Consider the following 27,179-nt stretch of genomic DNA (forward strand, 5'->3'; position numbering starts at 1 on the left):
GTTGTATTAAGGATGAAACTTGATTTTTCTGAGAAATAAACTTTTTAATGTAAAATAATTGTAATAGTTCTGAAGTGTTAAATTTTTTATGTAATATAAATTATCAAGTTTTCACTTCTGTCGTCACATCCGGAGTGCAACCCGTATTTATTTTTATATACCTAAATACATTTAATTATATATTACATGCACTACTGTTTGAATGACACAGATACATTTAAGAGGTATTCGACAAATAAACCCTTTTAATGTTCATAGTTCAAACCTAGTATTTAAATGAATTGTGGTCGAATTACAAGCTCTGGGCGACAACTAGTACGAACAATTGGGCAACAAAAGCTTATCAGTATTACGGTAGCGGTGCGCCACGCTATTTCTGACGTACCTTTTCTTTTACACTATGAAGCTTAGCTTAGTTCCGTATATTATAAAGGCACTCATAAACTCCTTAGCAAAAAAACGGCCACATCTAGTATTAACGTCTAGTTGTAAAAGGGAGTTCATGCAACAAAATAAAATAAATATTAATAACTAATGTAAAAACAATTTTATTTGGTAATTTGAGTCGATATTCATTTGTTTTATTTTGATTTCTAGGATATTACTCATATTTACAAAAGAATAAGCTAACTTCAATTGAAATTCTCCTTTATTTACTAAAAGTTACAAACAATAAAATAAAAAAATAAAATCTAGTGCGGCCTCCACTGCCGTAATAGCAATTTTAAGCTCTCAGATGTTCTGTGGGGTTGGGTGTACAGCTCTACGCGTTGTGTTTGAAAGTCTCATGGATGCTCAATGGAATTGAGGTCAGGACTTACTGGCGGCCAATCTAAACGGTGGATCCTACGATCTTAATTCACTTAAGTAAGCGTCACACAGTAGCATTTCTTGTAACAATTAACGCTGGTTGTATTGTTGAAGTACTTTTTAATATGAAGCTGTTGTTTCTAATTAATTGAATGCATATAAAAAACTGTTTTGTTATTTCCATAGTTGTACAGAAAAGGTTTGCGTTCCCCTAATTTTTGCAAATGGGTATACTATTGAAATGGTTAAAGCACTCATTGCCAACCCACAACAACAAAAAACAAATTACACAAAACATGACAGTTGAAATTTGACAGCTGTTAATGTTAATTTTTGTTTATCAACAATAATTTTTTTTTCAATTTGTGATTTTTCACTTTTAGTTTTTCTTTCTGGAAAATTTGTTCAATTATTTATTAAACCGCTAGAATTAACTGAAAGTTAATTAAATCACATTAAAATGAAGGAGACTAAAATGTCTTCCCATTTGTCGGGAGGTAGACTCAATGTATCTATATTACAGGAAACTATGAGAAAGGAATTACTTAATTTACTGCAATTGTGTGAGGGGCCTAAGGTAATTGTATTTATTATTTAATTATCAAGATATAAAGTATGTCATAAAAATATATAACTTGTATTTACATTTCTATATTTCATAAATGTACAGTCAATGTTTTATTTAATGTAGGTAACAATTTGGGATGAGTGGCTGGCGGGTCCCGTTGGACTTGTGGCACAACATTCACTTTTAACAGAACACGAAGTTATTGATATGTTTCCTCTACGGCCGGGTAACTTGCCCACAATTGCTGTGAAACACATCATATTTATTGCACGGCCTAAGGTAGCTTTGATGGATCTAGTCGCTGACTATATTCTTTATTTGAGGTAAGTTTTCCATTGACATATAGTATACTAGCTGACCCGACAGACGCTGTTCTGTACATAATAAATAAAATAATATTTTTCATGAATTTGTCAATAATATTTCATAACATCAAGAATTATTTAGTAAAATATGCTCCCTGTTGTTGTTATAATTGTTTCACAGCAGAACTGTCAAACCGTGTGTCAATAAATTCTCTCATAAAAAATATGGTCATACAAAACAAATATTGGAAATAAAAATAATTATGGGTCCCAAATCGAAATAAAAACTATCCTATCTCTCAAGTTAAATTAAACTGCACCCTATGATGTAATTCTTATTTAAATCCGTTCATTAGTTTAGGAATCCATCACGGACAAACAATGTTACACATAATTTATATATATTGAGATATATTGTCAGCTCAGCTCTGTTTCATAATATTAGCCATCAATATAATAACATTTTATTATCTTGATATGGCCCCTTTCAGTGCATTCCCTATCTCATTATATGTTAATCTTACACAATACTTCATTCACAATATTTTGTGTTTAGAAATTATCTTCAACAATTTATATTTCAGGGGCAAACAGAGTACTCCTGTTGAATTCCATGTGTTCTTTGTGCCACGAAAGAGTGAGATTTGTGAGAACCACTTAAAGAATAGAGGAGTATTATCAAATGTGATTTTAAAGGAGTTCATATGTGATATATTCCCATTTGATAGTGATGTTATGTCACTAGAACTGCAAAATGATTTCCGGTAAGAGACTTTTACTTGATCTGATGACCTTTATTGTGCATTCATGGCTGACATTTAGGTAAAAACATGATATATATGAAAGTATTTATCTTCTCAGAATAAATTAAATTTATTTATTTATTTATTATATACGGGCGAACCCTTTTTACAATATTAAAACTATGAAACTGATACAATATTTACTTAACTAACAAATAATAATATTTAACTAACTAATCAACACATCTTAATTTCTAATTATAAATAAACATGGTTTTAGTGTGTCTTGCCACAGATAGTAAACTAGTATTGTATTATATTTATATTTATTATATTTATTTATATTTATATTTATATTTCATTAATGATTTCTTTTAGTGAGAACTACTTAGAGGGTGATCCAACATGCTTATACAATGCTGCACAAGCTTTGCGCACCATACAACAACTGTATGGGATTATTCCAAAGGTTTATGGTAAAGGACAAGCCGCCAAACAGGTACTTATTGAAATAATAAATTTTCAGTTACTTATTTTTCCAATTTACTCTATGCAAAACATATTTGATTGCTTCTGTTCGCGGCAATTTACTAATTTCATATTCATAATCCTCATTCCATTCCGCGCTTGCTGCAATGGATCAAGGGACATAGCGGTTCGTTGGGTAGTGATGCAGCGGGTGAGCTTGCAAGGTGGCAACTTTGCAACCCTAGTGACTGGTCCATTGCCACTTCTGCCACTGCCCTTCAGCCAAATGCGCTCATGGATATGCTCTCTCACCAACAACCTACACAACAACCGATGGATGAAGGTCTCAAGCTGTAGACAGTCGAAAGAAGCGATACCTGCACTGTCGCCCAAACTGACACATAGACTTATCAGCCTCAACAGACAGGACATCCGTATAATGGTGGGCACCCTAACGAGTCACACATCACTAAACAAGCACCTTTTCACAATCGGCATAACGGACAGTCCTAAGTCTGTCTAGCCGAGGACGAAACGGTCACTCACGTAATCCTGGAATGTGCGGGGGTGGCCAACCAACGGGCAAAAACCTTAACCAATATGAGGTCGCTCTAGGATCTCTGTGAACACCCCAGGAATGTTCTGAACTTCTGGAAGGAACTGGGCTGGTTGGAGTAACTGGCCAATACTGCACTCAAAATGTACCCATACTAGTGGTTTAATTGCGGAAACATTAATAGGGGCTCCCCCTATACCATACCATACCATATTCCGCGTCTTCGCTTCTTGCTCCTTCCATCAATACTCTTTGTTCACGCCTTAAACTTATTCCGCCACATACACACAGTCCACAAATCCTGCATCCCGCACCACCTGCACAGAAGCTGGGGATCACTGAACCAGATCCACCAGCTTCTGTCATGTCAGGTCTACATACAACAAACGACAACGAAGTACTTAATACTTAATAATAGCGTAATATTATATGTAATAAATATAAATAGCGGGTAAACTCCAACCACTAAATACATAACTGTCTCGACGTCTAGTCGATATATATATGAGAAGGTTGGCAGTAAAACATTTTGCGTCATTGTGTTATTGAATGATAAAAGCATCGGTGGCGCAATAAATTGAACCTTTGACTCTCACCACGGAGCCACCGGTTCAATTCTGGCCCGTAACTAGTTTTCAGCTTACGAATTCATATGTACATTTTTTTGATGCTTTATAAGGTCGGCAACGCTCTTGTGATTCTTCTGGTGTTATATGACTATGAGTGGCGGTGATCACATACCATCAGGTGACCTCTCTCGTTTGTCCTCCTCTTCCATAAAAAAAAAAAAAAAAAAAAAAAAAAAATTTAAGGCACAGGTGTTAAGGAACAAGTATCAGCTTGATCCATTTGACCGCGTGCAATGCAGAGCTGCTCGAATTGTCAGGGACTCAGTGCTCTGTGGACGGCTGGATCACTTGGCGTTGCGTAGAGACTTCGCTTCATTGTATGTCTTCTACCGCATTTATCACGGGGAGTGTTCCGAGGTTAAACACCTGATTCCTGCCGCCGAATCCACCTTCGCACGACACGCTACAAGGATATCATCCCCACCATATGAATGTGTGGCGGTCCTCCACAATCCGGTTTTCAACGAGCTTTCTTCCACGTACTGCAAAGCTCTCGAATCAGCTTCCTTGTGAGGTGTTTCCGGGGCGATACGACATGGGTACCTTCAAAAAAATCGCGTACACCTTCCTTAAAGGCCGGCAACGCTCCTGTGATCCCTCTGGTGTTGCAATAGAATGTGGCCGGCGGTGATCACTTAACACCAGGTGACCCGTACGCTCGTTTGTCCTCCTATTCCATAAAAAAAGGTATAGTAATGAGAAAACATTGTTAGAGTAAGTAGCAGTATTGTATTATGGTATGAGAACACATTATCACATAGGCCAGTCTGTTATCAATCGTAACACACAATTTTAGGGACTCCCCATTACCATGGCGTCGAGAGCATGCCATACTCTCTAATATAGGGGTGCTCAAGCTTGATCTGCTGGCGATCTACCTCAAAATTGTTAGACTACGATCGATCAGCTCTGAGAGGCTTCAAGTATGTGTGGTGAAGGATTGTCGTCTAGGTAGAGTGTCACGATGACATAGATATTAGTTTTGCGCAAAATATGCATTTTTTTAGTCGAGGTAAGTGTAGGTCTGCTCTTAAATGTTTCAATTATTCAAAATTGCGAGTTTATTGGTTCTTACAAAACAAACGCGTTCTAAAGTTCTAAGCTTAACTAAATAGTGACTTTGGATGTTGAAGCGTGGATTTTTGGGATTGGGATTTTTTTCTCGAGATCGTCTCAAAAAGCACTCTCGATCGACCTGTCGATCCCGATCGACCGTTTGAGCACCCCTGATCTAATATAATAATTTGTGTCGAGGCCTAAAGGTTTTAATATTATATTGCAGGTGTGGGATCTTTTGTGTCGACTGAATAAAGAAGAACAAGGCTTAGGTCCTAAGGGAGCCACAACATCTTGCATTGACCAACTTTTCCTCATCGATCGTAATATTGATCTCATAAGTGTTACAGCTACACAACTAACATACGAAGGGCTCATAGGTAATTGCCATTGTGTAACATAATTTGTCATAACTTTCCCCTGAAACTGGCGAACCCACGAGGAAGACCTCGGGGAGATCGCCCATGTGTTTTCCATTAAAATTCTAGATCCTTTTTGGATTACCTGATAAATATATGAATTATATATGTCAATTATCAGGATGATTGATGTTAAAATTGTGAATGGAACACCAAATGCCTCATACCATAACTCTTGTTATAAAAATTTTGAAAGTACTTCCACTATATCGCACCGCCACGGTCGGTCAGAGCATACCACAATTGAATACCCACAGAGTCATCGTTCAATACGTAACCAGCAATATTGATGAACCAGAAATAAAAATTATAACCAATAATTATATAGTTGTTTATAATATTGGTAATAGGTTGAAGGTGGTTTGGTCTTATAGAAAGGATGCATTAACGAAGAGTAAATAAATAAATTAATAGAACAATTTTGCATAAAAATATTAGACATGGTCGACCTAGTAGTACATTTAACGATAAAATCAGAGATACCAGTGGGAGGCTCCTTTGCACAGGATGCCGGCTAGATTATGGGTACCACAACGGCGCCTATTTCCGCCGTGAAGCTGTCGGTCTGAAGGGCGCCGTAGCTAGTGAAATTACTAGGCAAATGAGACTTAACATCTTATGTCTCAAGGTGACGAGCGCAATTGTTGTGCCACTCAGAATTTTTGGGCTTTTCAATAATCCTGAGCGGCACTGCATTGTAATGGGCAAGGCGTATTAATTACCATCAGCTGAACGTCCTGCTCGTCTCGTCCCACTTTCATTTAAAAAAAGAAGATGAACTGAGGACGGACCAGAAGCCCAGCAAGGATAAGAGAGTGTGGATGAAAAGGTTGATTCGAGTGGAAAAAACCGAGTAAGTTTGCCAAGACCGCAGGCGACTCTGTCTAGTGTATTAATGACGTGACATTTTTCAGACGAACTCTTCAATATAAAGAGCTCTACCGCGACTTTCCCCGGACACAAGTTCGTTAGTCCTGACGACGCAAACCCTGAAGTGACAGCTCAAGAGAAGAAACGTGTCATACTCAACTCGAGTGAAGAATTGTTTACGGAACTACGGGATTGTGGCTTTTCACAAGTAAGAAAACTATAGAGAAGGGGGCCTACTCTTAAAGTCGATATTCGATATATCGTGGCATTAGTCGTGTCGAATCCTACTCTTAGTTACATCGTATTTAATGTCGAAACGATGATTGAATGAACGAAACATTTTTCGATATTATCGGTCCTAACCCTACTCTTAGTTGAAAATGTCAGAGACGAATATTCGAATTTGACAAATCATAATAGTTATTTATGCAACTGTTGTGTAATAAGGGGTATTAAAACACGAAAGTGGAACACGAGGCGAAGCCGAGTGTGATAATAATATCACATGAGTGTTTTAATACCTAATTATCAACAGTTGCATACAAGACTTTATCTACACCCAGAATATGAATCCTCTAAAAGATTCTGGAACAGTTAGCTTACTGCTAACATTAAAACACCAGTCCTAGTAGTAACCTAATATCATTCATTACTGATTATATACAAATAAAATAAGTATTAATGAAACAATTATTTATTTTAGTAGTAATTTACATTTTGTATAGTGAAATAATTAAAATTCACTCGTATATAATGTTCTTTTGCAGCGTTTAAAATGAATCGCTTATTTTTTGTAAACAAAACAATAAAAATATCGAAGAAAAATGGCGGGGATTCGAATAACCTACTTTTTTTAACGCGCGACATTCTGGGGTGTGGTTGCGCGCGTAAACGAAAATGTTCTTTTTGAAATTCATACAGATACCACGCATCGAGCAATAAGAATGTGGCTGTATGTTGAAACTCTGCGCATGAAGGGATAAAAAAAACAGAGGAATGTTGTTATGATATTCAGTACAACATTACAACACTCTTTTGGGTGATGTAATGGTTATTAGAACATTGGGTGTTTTAATGTTGGCAATAAGCTAACTGTTTCAGAATCTTTAATAGAGGATTTAAAGCATGGGTGTAGATAAATAAATAAACGTCACTTTTACGATAATCTCAACGACACCTCCTAGGCTGTCGTTGCTATTATCGTTTCAAGTTGTATAGATATATTTGCCATACAATATACATACTTAATAAATATTATTAAAATAATTATATGTGATTTACTATTCAACAGGATTTTTTTACTACAAAGTAATTTAAGTCATTTTGTTGATCGTTTATGCGTAGAAAGTAATGCAAATGGCCGCCTGAGAAATAGGAAGTCGACGAGAAAGGTTGAGTTACATTTAATTATCCGCAAGTTTTGTATTATTTATTCAATTTTAAGTGGTCATATTATATTCATTACATAATTTTTGAATATTTACATTTTGTGTAAATGATATCAAATTGGTGGTGCAGAGTCTGGCATGGTCCTTAGCGCCTAAGCTGTGTTTTGACTTTTGACACTGAACAGCGACATAGCACAGATAATATTTAGTTTTTCAAGGTTTGCGCATAATTCATTCACTCTAAGATCGAAAAAAAATCTAAATATTAGTCTATGCTTACGATAAACGATAAGGAATCGAACATTTGTCAGAGTAGGGTAATCGCGATATATTCGGAGTATTGTCGTATCCTTCCGAATGTGTCGTTGTCGATTTTGCGAGTGACCTCCCGGACGGGTGAGATACTAGTGATATTCGATTAGGGTGATGTTTCGCGATATATATCAAGAAAAATAAATATTAATTGACTACTTAGTAAACTTAACCGACAGATAAGTAATTAATTACGCAACGCATAGCGCAGTATATACTTATGTATTTACATACTGCTGTTACATTTATCAATTACGGAGCTATTTTTACCTTTGATTTCGAACCATAATCCTTTTTCCCTTCCCTTCATATTTTAATCTGAGCTTATCTGTATCTGTGAATAATAAATCTTTTTTGTCAGTGCTTTGCAAAACCTCTAACTAAACTAAAATCTACAAACCAACTCGTTCCTGAGCATGCGTTGAAACAGTAACTGCTTGAACTCCGAAATGACGTAACGTTTGATTTGCATTTAGGATTACGCTAGGTGGTATTTTGCAGACGGTTCTGATTTTTAAAGTGTACGGACCTCACATCACTAAATGGTGGTCTGTCATGTAGAGATTATTAATAAAATAATAAATTATTGCCTGTAATTACACTAACCGTTAATTTTCGGTAGAAATAAGTGAGATTGCAGCATTGCCCAGACGTACACTGCATATAATGTGAGTTTTAATGCATCTTAGCTACTTAGATATAGATCTAGAATTCTCAAGTTGAGTTTGCAAACTATTATAAGAAAACGCATACGTATCAACCGTATCAAAGGCCTCTGGGTTTGTGTATTGGTAATAAATAATTACTTATCACGGGTCACGTAAATAACGGGTAATTCGTTATGTGTACAGTACACACCACGAATTACCCTTAATTATTAGTGAATTGCTTTATTTATTGGGGATGTATTCAAATATTAAGCAACTACTTTCATTACAGAATAAGAAGCGAGCATGGAGTACTTAAATTCGGTTAGTGTGACACCAGTCACACTGCCGCCATGCAGTGGGGGCTAATATGGAAAGCCCTTCCCACGTTTTGTTCGATTTATATATAAATATCCGAACGACCGAGCCTTGCCCGAGTTTTTAAGAATGTACAAAACTTGGACAAAAATAAAACTAATAGGAAATCTCGACTCGAACCGAGGTCTTCTGCTTTCCGGATCATCCAATGTCCCATCTGAGCTATTATATTCTTCTATATAGTGGCGAAACTTACCTTTGTATTCGTATGTTATTGTAGCTGTTTCTCATTATAACAAGGATCCAACTACATTATTTTAAATTGAAACCTAGCTATATCGATTTCTCACCCCCGAAACTACCTGTATACTAAATTTCATTAAAATCGTTGGAGCCATTTCCGAGATTCATAATATATATATATATATACAAGAACTGCTCTTTTAAAGATATAAGATCTGTTAAAAACCGACCAGCGAGCCACCTTGTATATGTTTTGTGCTATTAAGCCTGTTTTAATGCAGCGACACGTCATGGAATATTCTTCTCAGCTCATTGATTTATTAATTGAGTTGCCATCTAGTATTTGGCTGATAAGTTCCTAAAAAAGCAACTACGCTAATAGGCACAAGAACGGAGTTGAGCTTCAATAATGTTTAGAAGACATCCTGGTGTAAAGTAATGTCTGATATGAGAATGTAACTATATATAAATATATGTAAATAATTACGCCCATGCATTAAATGCCTCTATTAAAGATTCTGAAACAGTTAGCTTATTGCCAACATTAAAACACCCAATGTCCTAATAACCATTACATCATCCAAACGAGTGTTGTAATGAAATTCAGTACAACATTACATTTTTTTTTTTTTTATGGAATAGGAGGACAAACGAGCGTACGGGTCACCTGGTGTTAAGTGATCACCGCCGCCCACACTCTCCTGCAACACCAGAGGAATCACAAGAGCGTTGCCGGCCTTTAAGGAAGGTGTACGCGCTTTTCTTGAAGGTACCCATGTCGTATCGACCCGGAAACACCGCACAAGGAAGCTCATTCCACAGCTTCGTGGTACGAGGAAGAAAGCTCCTTGAAAACCGCACTGTGGAGGACCGCCACACATCCAGATGGTGGGGATGATATCGTAACTTGTGGCGTGTCGTGCGAAGGTGAAATTCGGCGGCAGGAATCAGGTTGAACAGCTCTTCGGAACACTCCCCGTGATAAATGCGGTAGAAGACACACAATGAAGCGACGTCTCTACGCAACGCCAAGTGATCCAGCCGTTCACAGAGTACTGGGTCCCCGACAATTCGAGCTGCTCTGCGTTGCACGCGGTCAAATGGATCGAGCTGATACTGGGGTGCGCCAGACCAGAGATGACAGCAATACTCCATGTGAGGCCGGACCTGCGCTTTGTAGAGCGCTAGAATGTGGGCCGGCTTGAAGTATTGCCGTGCTCTATTTATGACGCCCAGTTTCTTTGAAGCCAGTTTGGCTTTGCCCTCCAGATGGCCACGGAATTGGCAATTGCTCGAGATTTCGAGACCCAGTATTCCGATACTAGGCGAGGCTTTAAGGGAAGTGTTCTCGAAGAGCGGTGATACGGCAAATGGGGTTTTTTTAGTGGTAAACGCGCAAACTTGAGTCTTCTGGGGGTTAAATTGGACAAGGTTCAACTTACCCCATTCCGCGACCTTCTCGAGAGAGGACTCGATAGAAGACACAAGTTTCACCCCGCACTGGTCGACGTTTTCCCGAGAGAGACCTGCATAGAAGATAGACCTTACATCATCCGTTTTCATTACAACACTCGTTTGTATGATGTAATGGTTACTAGAACTGGCTTGTTTAATGTTAGCAGTAAGCTGTTTCAGAATCTTTTGTTGAGGATTCATATTATGGGTGTAGATAAAGTCTTGTATGCAAATGATGATAATTATGTATTAAAACACTCGCCGGCGAATTTAATACCCCTTATAACACATCAGTTGCAAAAATAACTATTATGTAACTTTAGGCAGGGTCGCTGTTGTCCAAGAAGGCTGGAATTATCAAGAGACAGCTGGAAGAGCGACACAACGACAAGACAGTGCAGGAGATCAAACAGTTTGTGTCTCGTCTGCCGCAGCTTCTCGCTAACAAGCAATCTCTGGCCACGCACACTGCCATTGCGGAATATCTGAAGGAGGTAACAAACTATTCAATTAATCTTAATATATATAAATTACGTGTCTCGTTGTTTGTCCGCGATGGACTCCTAAACTAATGAACGGATTATAACGGGTGCAGCAACTTCATGGAGTGCAGTTTAGTCCAATTTGAGAGAAATTATAGTTTTTATTTCGATTTGGGACCCATAATTATTTTTTTTCCAATATTTGTTTTGTATGGACATATTTTCTGTAAGAGAATTTAGTGACGCACGATTTTACAGCTCTCGCGTTCCGTGCGAGCGCTCTATCCAACTGAGCCAACCGTTCGAGTGACGCATCGCCACAAAATCTTGTTCAAATCTCAGGTCGAGTCCCACATCGTTCATAAAATTTTATTTTCAGTTTTATTTGCGTATAAAATGATTATTTAAGAAGACTGTGCTCTCATAATCAAACCTCTATTGTGATTTAAGGTACGGACAGACGTGCTCATTACTAGCACGAAAGCATGCTTTTATTGAGCATGTGCTCATTAGTAGCACGTGTGTACTGTAATGAGCATACTTATTTAGAGCGTGCTTAAAAATCAAACGACGTTTGATTTTCGAGCATGCTACCTGTGGCGCGGGTAGAAGGGGGCGTGCTCCGAGCGCGTCTGAACAGGTTTGCTTATTAGCATGCTATTATCGATTTGATCTCGATCCGCGGCGGGCGACTATGATTATTTTATTGAGTTCTGTATGGATATAACTGTCACTATATCTTTGTACATCCATTTTGTCCAAGAGCCTGGTGCCAAATAGCAGCACGTCTGTCCGGTACGTTTGCTTTGAGCATGCTAATTTATGAGTATGCTTAAGCAAGCATGCTTATTGCTGGCAAATGTGAACAGTGGCATAAGCATGCTAACTTTAAGCATAGTTAAAAGCACGGTTTTTTTGAGCACGTCTGTCCGTACCTTAATTATTATCAAATTACGAGACTCTTCATTAATGGTTTTATAAAAAAAAATTAACACCTAAGTCTTTGTAAATCTCTATCTTGTCTAGTTGACCTTAATTTGTGTTTTATTACAGACAGGAGACTCGTTTGAGTTCCAGGACAAGATACAATGTGAGGAGGACTTCCTGAACTGTGTTGATAATGAGAAGGTGAACCCTTACATAGAGGATCTGATAGCGCAGAAAGCTCCGCTGACAAAGGTTAGAATTTAGTCATTTTTGGGGATTTCTTTGCCATAATCGCCAAGCTTGGCAGGGGGGTTGGCGATTGCAGTATATGGTGTGCTCTGAACGAAAGATGCTGCCACCCTCCGTTGTTTGTATCCCTTACGGCCGTTCCCAATATACTATCTACAGATAGAGATAAATTACTACCTTCTACTGTCAGTAATCTGAAGCTGTCCCAATATACCCGATAAGTCATTCTTATCGCCTTATAGTGGGACGCGTGAATTGCAATTTCCATACAAACTTCTATCGCTGGTAAGCTATACGTCATCCCATTGACAGACAGCTTGTACGGATAAGGTGAGTTACCGTCGATAAGTTTATTGGGACAGAAAATTCAACGATAGTTACGATTTTTATATCTAGTAGGCCACAACCGGAGATAGACTGAATGTTGGGAACGGCCGTTTGTCGCCTCTTACGACACCCACGGAAGGACATGGGGTGGTGCTATTCTGGTGAGACACCACACGTAATAGATGGACCGACGATCTGGTCAAGATCGCCGGAATACGTTGGATGGGGGCAGCGCAGGATCGATCGTCGTGGAGATCTTTGGGGGAGGCCTTTGTCCAGCAGTGGACGTCTCCCGGCTGATGACGATGATGATTTTTAGATGAGACTTCTTCTTATGTCTCAAGGTGACGAGCGCAGTTGTAGTGCCGCTCAGAATATTTGGGTGTTTCAAGAGCGTCACTACATTGTAATGGGTAGGGAGTATCAATTACCATCAGTTGAACATCTTGCTCGTCTCGTCCCTTAGTGTCATAAAAAAAAAGATGACGTGCCTAAATACGATAATACTAGATACTGTTTCGTGTTACTGTCAAATTTTAATAATAATAATGCATGTAAAATAAGATTAAGTATTTTGTCTGAATAAAGGCTATTTTATTTTATTTATATGATACTGTTTTGTGTAATTAAAAGGCATAAATTCCTTTAGAATTCTTTTTGATGTCGTTTCTAATATACTAGATACTACCACCGCTTCGGAAACAAATGGCGCTCTGAGAGAGAAGATGCGGTGCAAGACTCTCCCAGCATTCTTTTTTTTTGCGCTCTTTTTATTGAAATACCCAATATTGTTATGTCATTGCTATTGCTATGAACAAACACATACACAGAATCCAAAAATAGAATACAAATGATTTGAGTTTTCTTTAGTGTTAATTCCACCAGTATTTGTCTTTAAACAATTCGACACGTGTTTCGCCTCTACACGAGGCATCCTCAGGACGTGTTATCTCTCCAAAATCTGGCACGAGACTGAATCAAATGAGCCGGAAGCCGCTCTTTTATACCTTCGTCCCATGAACTGACGCGCTGTGATTGGTCGGCTGTTGTGACGTATTAACCCCGGAAGAGATACGTAACAAAGGTGATGGGACTAAATTTGTTTGTTCATTCAACAATGTAAACATGTTATGTTAACGCTAAAGAAAACTCAAAGCATTTGTATAATTATGGATTTCCGCAAAGTAATACTTCAATAAATTTTCCAAAAATAGAACTTGAGACATTTATTATAATAATCCTATAATGTTAATATCTTAACACAGGTTCTAAGATTGGTCTGTCTGCAATGTGTGACCAGCTCAGGCCTGAAGCCGAAAGTATTGGAGTACTACAAGAGGGAGCTGGTGCAGACTTACGGACTGAAAACTTGGCTTACTATCTGTAACTTGGAGAAGTGTGGACTGCTGAGGACTCAAACTGGAACTAGGCAGTACGCAGTTATAAAGAAGGTATGTGGCAATAGAACAAGCAAATTTTTCAGCGGTGTTTTAGCGAGCTTATTTTTAAAACCAGAAACAGATGTTAACTTTTTAAATCGGCTATGGAATTAGTAAGAGATTTTTTGGGCGAAGTTATACATGATCCTATAAAATGTTAAAAATACTGTTTCAAAGGAGAACACCCAAGTGGTTGTTCTTTTAAAATAATTATTTAATAATGTATAGACATTATTAAATAATTATTAATTACCATAGGGTAAGCTATTATTTACAATGATGCATACATGTAATTGGGCTAACACCACCAGGCTGATTCAGAAAATAAAAATATATTATTATAACGCAGTTCTTTTTTTCAAAAAAAAAAAGCTCCGTGATGTTACCAATATCATGCCAATGCTGCACGACGGTGCGTCAGTTTGTTTGATTGAAAAGACTGCTTGGACAGTATACTATCAATATATTTACATATCGTGAATAGTTGGAGTAAAAATTTTCATACATTTTTATTTAGTAGAAATTTTGGTACAGGAAGACGCGGTCACATGCCGCGTAGGAAATAGGGTATGTGGCCTTTACCAATTTGCAGAGATTAAAGTTACTAAAATTTAATAAGGTTGCCTTAAGTATATTATCAAGATTTAATACAATTAAACTGTCCATTGACATCTCTCCACGTCACTTGTATCAAAACAGTCTACATTGCAGACGTTCAATTTATACTCTAATTAGTAGTACATATTAGTACTAATCACACATAATATTTAAATGACTTAAGGCCGGACCGCACTAGAGCGGCGCTTAGCTGCGCGTCGCTTCACGTCGCTAGACGGTACTTACCGCATTACTACTGCAGTATGCGGCAGCTCGCGTGATTTCTATACCAGTTTGCGTGCAAACATCACTACAAGATGAGCGATACTCACGAGGATTTCGTTATTATTTCTTTATTGTGTGCAGAAAAAATACGAATTAGTAAAGAGAAAAAAAATAAGAAGAAATGGATTGCTGAATACCAAGGTCACGCTTTCAAGAAGGCGAATATCACTTTTTATTTTTTTCGCCTTCTTGATTACTCGGCCCGATTTCACACTTATTTCAGAATTTTGAAGACAAGTTGATAAACTTAACAATTAATAGTATGCATACTTCGCACTGAGCGTCGCTTCACCGCGCGTCGCGATGTTGCGCTTCAAAATATTCTCTCGGAGACAACTATGCAGCGACGCTCAGTGCAGCATCGCTCTGGTGCGACATGCTCCATACAAAATGGTTGAAATAATATTTTGACGCTACGTGCCGCGCAGTGCCGCGGTAATGCATTCCGGCCTTTAATCATAAATTTGCAACTTTAGTAATAATACAGTATTTGTGCATTACAATAAGTTTTACATGGATAAATAAAGCTAATCATTTCCAGGCATTGAATCTGACAGATGAAGAAACTGAGGGCTCCGGAGAGATGAGCTATGTAACTAGCAAGTACATTCCGCTCACGGTGAAGATATGCGAGCAAATTGCGAAGAACAGATCATGGAATGGTGAGACCAGACTGAATAATAGTTTTTATTATAATGAAAATTTATTGAAGTAGGCGCTACTTTGCGGAAATCCATAATTATACAAATTATTTGAGTCTCGTGCCAGATTTTGGCGAGGCAACACGTCCTGAGGATGCCTCGTGTGGAGGCGAAACACGTGTCGAATTGTTTAAAGACAAATATTGGCGAAATTAACACTAAAGAAAACTCAAATCATTTGTATTTTATTATAATGGGTACTCACGATATATATTTAATTTATTTGAAGCCGATGTTTCGATCCAATTGCATGAATCGTGATCACGGCAGGACTGCGGAGGCGGCGAGAAACTCTTGACACATTGACACTAACAGTACATCAAGCTGTTATCGTGGCGTCTTTTTTTTATGAAAATAAGGGACGAGACGAGCACGACGTTCAGCTGATGGTAATTGATACGCCCTACCCAATACAATTCAGTGCCGCTAAAGATTCTAAGCGGCACTACAAATGCGCTCGTCACCTTGAGACATAAGATATTAAATCTCATTTGCCCAGTAATTTCACTAGCTACAGCGCCCTTCAGACCAAAACAAGGTAATGTTTACACATCGCTGCTTCACGGCTGACATAGGCGCCGTTGTGGTACCCATTATATAGCCGGCTTCCTGTGCCTCCAGCAGTCTAATTCGTTTCAGTCTTTGTTTCCCTAATTTACTACACTAGTGGACGTCGTTAGTAGTGTGTTTCGTGAATTAGGAAATCATGATAAAAATTCAGAGACTGAATCATTTTATAATAATGTTAAGTGGCAGCACTACACGGTTCTCATGACACCCTACTTAAAAACTGAGTTTTCAAATTGTCTGTTACCACTTTTAAAACTGCATTTGTACGTCGCTATTATAAAAAGCTAGTCCAGCTATATAAATTTGAAATACATTCCATTTTCAAGGCTAAAAAGCTTCTATCATAATATTTAGATATACAACCATCCACCGATCAACGATATGGAAACCGAAAATCTTCTTATCCTAACAAAAACAGATATACACAATACACTAACTCTCACGCGCATATGTGTGTATACACACACAATATAATACTTACGTAGTTAGTTATTACTTTAAGATTATATATTTATTTGTTTAGTTAGGTTTTTGCTATCAGATTGTTGTCACTAGCCGCTTGTATGTTTTTATTTTCTTTAAATTTACTATTTCCCCCAAAACACAGGCAACGCCTAGTGTGAGGGTCAGCATAAAATGTTACTATGTAGGGGAGATTGGGGGATTTGAGAACAATTAGATAAGTAATACTTCCACGGGCACAAGATTACCGGATTCGTTTAATAGATGTATCCAGCGCCCTTCAGTGCTTACGCAATAGCGAGAGTGAAAGACAGCACGCTGTCACTGTGAGTTTGCGTTTCTCTTATAATTTTGACGTGTGTTATATTAAGGTAAGGTAACTTTTACGATTTTGTTCAATCAAACGCACCATATTCTATTACTACCATGCACGTAATATCTGTTTTCAAACATTACGGGATTTGAAGTTCACCAAAAATACAATTCAAGATGGCGTTCATTTACATTATTATTATTATTATATAACCTACTTCGGGATATTAGGAATAGCGTAATGGAGGTGATTGCGAACGATCCTAATTACCCCTAGCGTTCCACATACTTACCCCTAGTGCTGCTTGTTGAGTTTGTGCAAATATTTCAACAACTTCTCTACGACGTAGTAAGACACATTCTCAAGTTTTATCCAGCATAGCAATAAAAAATCAACTCGATGAAAAACAGAAAAGACTCCCCACTGGCAGAGGATTAGATCCTATGCGCCATCTAAAAACTCTGTGCACATGAAAAATGCACTGCTGGCGATACTAGTCCTTACTTACGTGTGTGATATGTGTCAACCAAAACAACTGTAGTGTATTTATAAAGATTTTAATGTGCGTTCCTAATTACCCCATACCGTTCCCATTTACCCCGCGGGATGATCTCAATTACCCCATAGGATATCAGGTAAAAAGGAATGACAATATTTGTTTTTTCATTCATATTTTTTATAATAACACTCTGATTTTTGTTGTCACTTATAAGTAGGTAAAAAAGCAAAGTTTAGGTTGCAATAAAAGTTGATCAATAAATCTCATTTATTTTTTTCTATTATTATTGAACGTTGCTAGTTAAGTGTTCCACATTCCCCCCCTTTCCCGTACATGTAAAGTGTGAAATAAACGATTTTGTATTTCACTCTGATGACAATTAAGTCTGTATTTAATAAACTATCGACAAGTAAGTATAAAATAAAGTGAGAGCTAGTTATGTTATCCTCGATCTTAGTGTGTGAGGTCGAGAATCCCATATTACTTGGCTATCTATCGAATTTATTGAGTGACGTGACCTTTGCACGTGACCTTCGACAGTGAGACGAGCAACATATTTTCCTGTTTAGTTTCTAAACTCCTAAATGGCAAAGCCGATTTCGATACAATTTTGGTTGGTGTGTTTATGCATGGTATGTATTTATGCTTCTTAGATTTTAATAGATATCACCTCCAAACATCGTCTGGACAACACAATGTATCGAATCTACTGGTATTATATATTATAAATAAATGACACACTTTTTACACATTTTTTTTTATATTGCCCCTAACTAGGCGTAGCTTGTACTATGGGTACAAGACAACGGCATATTTAATACAATATACGCGGGCGGTAGTGAAAATTTCGGGAATCAAGGAAGTGACAGAACATTACTATTTAAAAATGTATTTATTGCTTTTCGACATATTCTCCGAGAAATTTGGCACATTTTTCCATACGATGGAACCAATCGTTGAAGTAACCATTCCATTCGGAAGTTGAGGTCTCCAAAATGGCCGTTTTGTAGGCGTCCACAGCTTCTTCAGGTGATGAAAATCTCTGGCCACGCAATTTATTATTTATTTTAGGGAAAGTATTGAAATCTTTAGGGCTTAGGTCGGGGCTGTACGGTGGATGCTCTAAAAACTCTTTTGTTCTGTGTGCGGTGTGAGAACTCGCATTGTCGTGATGGAGGATGATATGGCGGTTGCAGTTCTCTTTACGGAGTTCAGAAACGACCTGTGGCAAACAAATGCTAGCATACCATTCTGCATTAACCGTTCTTTGTCCCTCAAGAGGAATAGTCGCAACATGGCCACCATTTTTTTTTGCAACACTCCGTGAACGAATAATTTTTGTTGGCTTTAACTCATTTTCGAACACCCAAACTCGTGACTGGTTTTTTGTTTCGGGTTCGTACGCGTATATCCAGGATTCGTCACCTGATACGATATTGTATACAGCATTTGAGGATCCTGCGTGGAATCTTTCGAGAGTTCTGACGCACCAAGTAACGCGAGCCGCTGTTTGCTCTTCACAGAGCAAATGCGGTATCCATCGGGAAAACAACTTTTTTACACCTAATTGTTAATGCAAGATTAAGTATTTGTATTTGACTCATGCCAATGTCTAAAGTTGCCTGAATTTCGCGGTATGTCACATGTCGATCTACCTCAATCAGCTTACGCACAGCATCAACGTTTTCTTTGGTGACTGCAGTTTTTGGACGACCTTGACGGGGATCATCACTGAGCTTGACACGTCCACGTTGAAATTCTGCAAACCAGCGATAAATTGTGATTTTGGATGGGGCTTCATCACCAAATGCAGAAATCATCCGGTCAACACACTGTTTTTGTGTTAAACCACTTCGAAAGTCATAATAAATCATCGCTCTAGAATTTTCTCCAGTCAATTCCATTTTCTCAACGACTAAACAAGTTTGACAAGACCGATATTTTTTTTAAATAAATAATAAATGGTATTCGATTTTTAAGACCAAGGAGTTTTCAATTAAAAAGATTTTAATATGACAGGAACAGTGGAAATATTCCACTCCCGATACTTTTAGTGCACCCTATGTACTTACTTAAACATACAAATATGTATATAAACATCCATTACTAGGAAACAAACATCCATATTCATCATATAAATGATTTCACCTACCGGGATTCGAACCCGGAACCTCTAGCTTAGTAGTCAGTTATACCATTCGGCTATATGAATTGTCGAAATATTTATATAAGCCTGGTCATACATTACCAATGACTTTATAATCTATTTATCTACAAAAGTCATACATTTATAGAATGCAAACTGATAACAGTTCGGAACAGAGCGATGTGATAATCAAATGAGTCATATTAATTGAGAGTATTTAGTTCAAGTACATAATATTGTTTCAATGGTCTAACCATTATTTCGCAGGAAATTTCGTATCTGAGGTACTTTATAGGGTTCCGTAAACAAATGGCAAAAATTTATATATCCGTCATGTCTGTCCGTATGTCACAGCCACTTTTTTCAGAAACTATAAGAACTACATTTTTGAAACTTGGTAAGTAGATGTATGCTGTGAACCGCATTAAGATTTTCACGCAAAATCAGGACTCAATATTTTTTTTTCATCAAACCCATACGAGTGGAGTATTTATGGATAGGTCTTCTAAAATGATATTGAGGTTTCTAATATATATTTTTTTCTAAACTGAATAGTTAGAGACACTTCCAAAGTGGTAAAATGTGTCCGTCCCCCTGTAACTTATAAAATAATGGAATGATAAAACTAAAAAAAAATATGATGTACATTACCTTGCAAAAATTCCACCGAAAATTGTTTTGTTTTTCTAATACGTCATAAATCGTTACAACGAACTACAAGAACTTTTATATTATGTTACTAGCTGCTACGGAACCCTTCATGGGCGAGTCCGACTCGCACTTGGCCGCTTTTTTTATACATTTGTTGAATGGAAATTCAACCACTAAGCGCACTCAATTCACAACTTGGGAATGGAGCGATGGCTACCAGACTATTTCATGAAATAAATATTAATACTTAATATAATGCAATTTTATTTTTAAATTGAATAGGCTCGTTCTTCTCAGGTTTAAGACATATTATTATCTTTTCGAATGGGTTTCAGTTTGTACCTTTCTTTAAGCAAACAATCCAAAAACCCGACATTGAATAAAACTATTAGAACATGCTCTGCACGCGTTTCTAAATTCGCAAGATAATATCTCTTCCTATTCTGTACCACTTATTTCTGGATTAGACACCTACCTACTGTTGTAAATACATTAAGATACTTACTTCGTCCCAGAAACGTCTTCCTAACTTGACTTAACTTTATATTTTACTAGCTTACCCGACAGACGTTGTTCTGTATATAACAAAATAAAATACTGTTTTATAAGAATTTGTCAATAATTTTTCATAACATCAAGAATTATTTCGTAACGTATGCTCCTTGTTGTTATAATGAAGTTGTTTCACAGCAGAACTGTCAAACCGTCAATAAATTCTCTCATAGAAAATATGTCCATACAAAACAAATATTGAAAATAAAAATAATTATGGGTCCCAAATCGAAATAAAAATTATCTTATCTCTCAAGTTGGACCAAACTGCACTCCATGGAGTAATCCCCATTAAAATCCGTTCCTTAGTTTAGGACTCCATCGCGGGCAAACAACGTGTCATATAATTTATATATATTAAGATGATAATGTCAATCTCTGGAAAGTTCATTAATGTGCCTACGTGGGTTACACCATTACGATACGAAAAATATATTGTAAGGAATAATTAATATTACACTGTTTATATTTCGTTTCAGGAATCGTAGATATACTAGGACTATTACCCGGGCCTGCTTTCGAAGAGCTACAGACATTGCAGCCACGTATGGTGCGAAGGAACTCCATTACGAGCGAAAACTCATCCGTGGATAGTCCCAAAGTTATTCTAGTCTTTTTTATCGGAGGCTGTACCTTCTATGAAATATCAATGCTAAGAAACATAAGTCAGGCTGAGGATGCAAATGTTGAATTTGTTGTTCTGACCACTAAGTTGGTCAACGGCAATACTTTTATGGAAACATTGATGGAGCCGGAATAAGTAATTGCTTGTAATATCATGGATATGTACCTACTAAGAAAATTACACTTTTCAACATGTCTCGCTGATTTGCCGATAACCTAATGGTTAATCGCCTATGATAATTCATAGGCGATGTCCGAAGTAACACTAAAGTATCTATGTACTTTTGAATAAACTGTAATTACTGACAAACATGGTTCATTTATCCTTTTTCCAAAAATGAAGTGATGAGAATGTTATAAAATACGAAATGTACTCTTGAGACGTCATTTATGTTTCGCTGACTAAGGCCCGGTATCCACTAAAGCGGAGAGGAGATGTGAGCAGTTCATAGCGGATATACGAGTTGTGAGATCTCGAAATCGATCGATGGACGCGGCACAAAATTCTTTAGAAAAATGAGACATATCCTCTCCTCTCCGCTTGATCCATTTCCACCGAAGCTAAGCAGCGAGATGTGGCAATAACAAAATCTGATTGGTTTTCAAAATATATCTCCTCTCCTCTCCACTTTGGTGGATACTGAGCCTTAAACTATTGTATTGAAAAAATTCTACCGCCTCTTAAATAACTAAATGTATTAAATAACAGAATTGTTACATTGGATTTTTTTAAAAATATAACATACATACATATAAAATAACATCTGTATCCCGCTCCCCTAAAAGCAGTTCTAATTTACAAGTTTTTAACTCTAGGATGAATAATTCTATTTTATCCCACTCAAGACACTTATGACTCGAGGTACACAATTCCACACTAAATTTGTCTTTAATTGTTTATAAGTATTTTATTTCGCTAAGTAATTATAATAAACATCTTTTAATGTAAATTAAAACTTAAGATTAAATTGGCAAAGCTTTTTTATGACAATAAGGGACGAGAAGAGCAGGACGTTCAGCTGATGGTAATTGATACACCCTGCCTAATACAATGCAGTGCCTCTCAGGATTCTAAAAAATCCAAAAATTCTGAGCGACACTACAGTTGCGCTCATCTCCTTGAGACATAAGATGTTAAGTCTCGTTTGCCCAGAAAGCATAGATTCCTATGAATAAACAAGCAAGGTAAATTTCTGCTTAGTTTAATATTACCTACACTTTGATTGAACTTGGGATTATTTGTGGTTGATTGAATTGTACTTACCTTGCTAAGTAGAGGTTCTTTATTTACAAAATTAAAAAAAAATCTTGTGGTGGGCAACTTTATCTAACAAGCAGAGTTTATTTATTTCGCGCTATATAAAAATTAATTGCCTAAATATTCAAAATTATATACTTACCTACATATTTACCGAAAATTAGAAACTCCGACCTTTTTTGCCGCCTATAGACTTGTTCACCCACGTATAAGAGATCGCTAGCACGACGTGACCTTCGCACCCTATTCTGTTGTACCGCATGAACAGATTTGATCAAAGCATGTTAATGGAAAAACTAGGTTTAGAGAAATCCTTACGATTACAGATGATACTTACCCTTAGATAATAATGTAAAAATATTAATATTTATCGTAATATTATATAAAATGTTAAGGAATGTAATAAAATATCTGTATATTAATTCAGTTTTGTTTTAATTATATGTACCTTCCTATTAACTCAAATGAAATAAATACTAAATTAAATAAACACTAATAAATAAAAGTTGGGTTTTAAAGAGAGAGCACATGAAACATGCCCCTGTTTATTAAAATTTGTTATTATTTAACTTTCATAATATAAATTTAATTTGATCAGTTTTAAACATTTTACAAATTCTGCTCGCTTATGCCTATATAATACAATATTAAAGCTTCAGCATATTATACATATAGAGTAAATACTTATCTCATAAATATTCATTGCTAGTGTACTTTGCAATGTTAGATTTCTTTGGAGGAGCAATTTTAACACCAAACTTTTCACCCAAGCTAACTAACTTCTCATTATCATAGCCAACAATATCTTTATATTTTCTAATCATAAGTGGCATGACTGTGTCTAATAAATACTTTAAATTTTTCTGTGCATAGCTTGAGTCATACCCAGTAGCTGCCAGGCGAGCATTGAATATAGCAAATATACATTCATCGACAACATCCATCATATCGGGTGTAACAATTTTAAGGCCGACATTTTGAACAGTCATAACAGATTGCATAAACCAAATAGTACTACTCGATAAGTCTATCCAAGTCTCGTTTATCACATTTTTAGTTAAATTAAATCCCAACTCTTCCATTTGCAACAGTAATTTATTAGCACCTGATTTTGTTTGCATATTAACTGGTGTCCACTTATCGTCTGCCAACTTAACTCTAATAGTGTCAACAATTTTTTCCTTATATTCTCTTAGTGCCTTGTTGATTGGACTAGTCAAGCAGCTATTCATTTGAAACCTTAGATCTAGACCAAATTCACAAAATAGCAAACATTGATCTCGTAAACTTTGAACACATTCTAGTAGTGATTGCAGAGCACACTGGGGTGTGAATATTTGTTTAACAATTTGACTCATTAGGATCCTTAGTTGCATGCTTGCCCATACTATAAAAGCGCTTATTTTATTTTTGGGAAATAATACTATGAATTCTGTTAAGGCATCACTCAATGAGCAGAAGAACACATCACCTACTTGTCTTACATAAGTAAGAATAGAGCCGTCTAATTGAACACCTTTTACATGAGCTTTAACAGTGTGACTACATATATCTAAAAATAGTTGGCAGGATTGGCTTGTCATATTAAATTTATTGAGTATTTGTACTGGATGCCTCGATGACCTCAGACCTCCCCTCGGACTCCAATTATGAGTCACATCTAGTTCCTTCAACAAAATCTCGGTTAAAAGTTTCTGTTTCTGATCAATCTTTTTTAAAATATCAGTTCGTTGTGGATGATTTTTGAATTCTTCTGTATTCAATGTTTTTTGGGCAGACATCATGAGATCATAAGTTTTCTGAAAATGTCTTTCTACAATTAATACATCCAGTTCCTCCGAAGCATCACTTAACCAATCAGGTAAAGGTGTTATATCTGGTGATGGAATTTCTTCAACTGATAAGCTTGGGGACTCTAGCATTTCTGGCTTTGGTTTTTCTTGATTTTCTATCTTTTTCAACTTTGAAGATTCCTTTTCTATGTGCATCTTTCTAGCTATTTCAAACTTATCAAGCCAGTCTTTTTTAATAGTTAAGCTATTGCACTGAAATACTCTAGTGTCAGGAAATGCTAGTACTTTAAATGCTTGTTTCACTGTACCCAAATCTCTAACATTTACTACAGCAACGGTACTTATTGGGTAATTAATTTGAAACTTATATCTCATGGGACCTCGTCGATTTGAAATCCATGAAGTTAACATTAAACAGTCATTAAATAAATATACATGCATCCTTTGTAAGGCAGTGTTTTCTTCAGCATCAATTTCTAATAAATCTCCTTCATGTAACAGGGTTCTTTCTGCTACATCCAAGAGATTCACACAACCATCCACTTTTTCCATTATAGAGTTAAGTTTATTTCTACGCTCTTCTTCCACTTTCTCTGCTTCCAAATCGTGTTTGTCAAGTGATTCTCGGGATAGAGAATTATCATTACCTAGTATTGATGCCTGCGAGAGAGTGGTAAGAACTGTTCTTTGATCACTCAATAAGTGCGATAACTTGTACATCTCAGTTTCAAGGTGGGATATCTCGGTGGCGGTTTCAATAAACTGCATATAGTTTTCGTACACATTTTTCTTAAGGGCATTTGCAGTTTCTTCGCTAAGACTTTGAATTTTCTCCTTTTGTTGCTGTAACTCCTCCCCTCCGACACACGATCTTGCTAACTCTTTTACATATCGTTCCGGGATAAAATCTGGTACTGCAAACTTTTCCATATTTATGTCAGACATTTTTTATGTTTACATAATACATATAAAATAATATATCTGTTTTGTATTTATTTAAATAAAAATTAACGTTCCACGCATTATTCGATGGTTAGGCACTTTGCTCCATACTCCATAGTCCATTCAATTCAAAGAATAAATTATTTACTCCTAACAAAAAAACTGACAGTGACAGATATGAGACATCAGACAACTATTCTATTCTTGCTACTGTGGCTTCTGTAGAAGATATACCATAATTTAGCCATATCACGTTACGATCGGTGCTTAGATACACCTGAAACGAAATATACAATAATATAGGTCTACCAGAATCTGATGGCAAAAAAAAGGTTTTTGGAATTTAGTTGTTGTTTAACATTATTGCACTTGTGTTACTGTGTTAACATTTCCTTTTCTGTTTTGACTTAGTGTGCGAATATAATTTATTTTGATTTTGTAGTGTTTGCTCATTGTTTGAACGGACATTGTTTCACTGAAAAAAATGCCATTCGATGCAACTGGTGTAGCCAGGGCAGTGGCTGACGCTGGGTACAGCCAACGTTTCATCGCTCGTACACTCGGTGCACCTCGAACTACGGTACGATGTCGGGAGAACATCGTCTGATGGCATATACACCCGCATGCCAGGTCAAGGTCGATATCGCTGCACTTCAACACGAGATGACCGTTTCGTTGTCAGCAAGGTGTTGACAAATCGCTTTTCGACCGCTATTGAAGCTCGTGAAGCTCCTTTTGAGATGAGAAATGTCAGTGTATGCGAACGAATTTGAAGAAGTCTGGCAGAAGAAAATCTGAGGACTTTTCGTCCAGCTCGCGCCCCATAGCTGCTCGCACAGCATCGTAGAGCTAGACTTGGTTCCGCGCGAGAATATGCTGACTACTATAGAGGTATTGACGGACGTACTCTTCTCAGACGAGAGCAGAATAGCTTTAAGAGATCCAGATGGACGTCAACGTGTCTACAAGCATCAAAATGAAAGGTTTGCTCCATGCACTATAACGAAAACAGTAGACCTAGGAGGTTCCATAAAGGTTGGGGTTGGTATCTCTTACGAGGCTCGTACTGATCTTGTTGTGTTTTATAGAGATTTGATTAGAGTTTTATAGATGCCCTTCAAGATCATGTCATACCTTTCGCACCGTTCATTGGCGAAAATCTCAAATTAAAGCATGGTAATGCACGTTGCCATACCGCAAGATCCGTCAATAAGTACCTAAATTGGGTCGGGATTCGAGTTTTACCATGGCCGGCACGCAGTCCTGATCTTAACACATTTTTGACAACTTGAGCACATTTAAGACAACCTCAAAAGGGATGTCCGAGCAAGAGTACTAGCCCCTACGACCTTAGGAGAGCTAAAAAACAGTTGCGGTAGAAGAGTGGCACAATACCCCCGAAATGGACATTCAACATATCATGGATGGATTGGCAAACCGGCTTCAAGAAGTCAAAAGGTCCAGAGGCGGCAACGCTCATTACAATTTTTTTTTAATTAAACCACTATTTATGAAAATTTAATTTTTTAATTTTCATAGAAGATTTTAAAAAATCGTATTTATGTAAGCATCCTT

The 27,179-nt window shown here is 37.0% G+C and overlaps 2 protein-coding genes across 2 annotated transcripts; one reads left to right on the forward strand and one right to left on the reverse strand.

The window, feature by feature from the left end:
- The first annotated feature begins 1,143 nt into the window (after positions 1-1,143).
- LOC126974188 (vacuolar protein sorting-associated protein 33A) lies at positions 1,144-23,295 on the forward strand. The gene is made up of 11 exons (XM_050821628.1): positions 1,144-1,387; positions 1,502-1,701; positions 2,268-2,447; positions 2,805-2,925; positions 5,362-5,515; positions 6,469-6,632; positions 11,111-11,281; positions 12,323-12,448; positions 14,038-14,223; positions 15,635-15,755; positions 21,467-23,295. The coding sequence occupies exons 1-11, from the start codon at positions 1,271-1,273 to the stop codon at positions 21,745-21,747; spliced, it is 1,821 nt and encodes a 606-aa protein (XP_050677585.1). The 5' UTR covers positions 1,144-1,270; the 3' UTR covers positions 21,748-23,295.
- LOC126974177 (exocyst complex component 8) lies at positions 23,288-25,746 on the reverse strand. The gene has a single exon (XM_050821615.1). The coding sequence runs from the start codon at positions 25,605-25,607 to the stop codon at positions 23,559-23,561; it is 2,049 nt and encodes a 682-aa protein (XP_050677572.1). The 5' UTR covers positions 25,608-25,746; the 3' UTR covers positions 23,288-23,558.
- Between the last annotated feature and the right edge of the window lie 1,433 nt (positions 25,747-27,179).

Source organism: Leptidea sinapis, chromosome 31, assembly GCF_905404315.1.
Source record: "Leptidea sinapis chromosome 31, ilLepSina1.1, whole genome shotgun sequence".
Taxonomy (NCBI): domain Eukaryota; kingdom Metazoa; phylum Arthropoda; class Insecta; order Lepidoptera; family Pieridae; genus Leptidea; species Leptidea sinapis.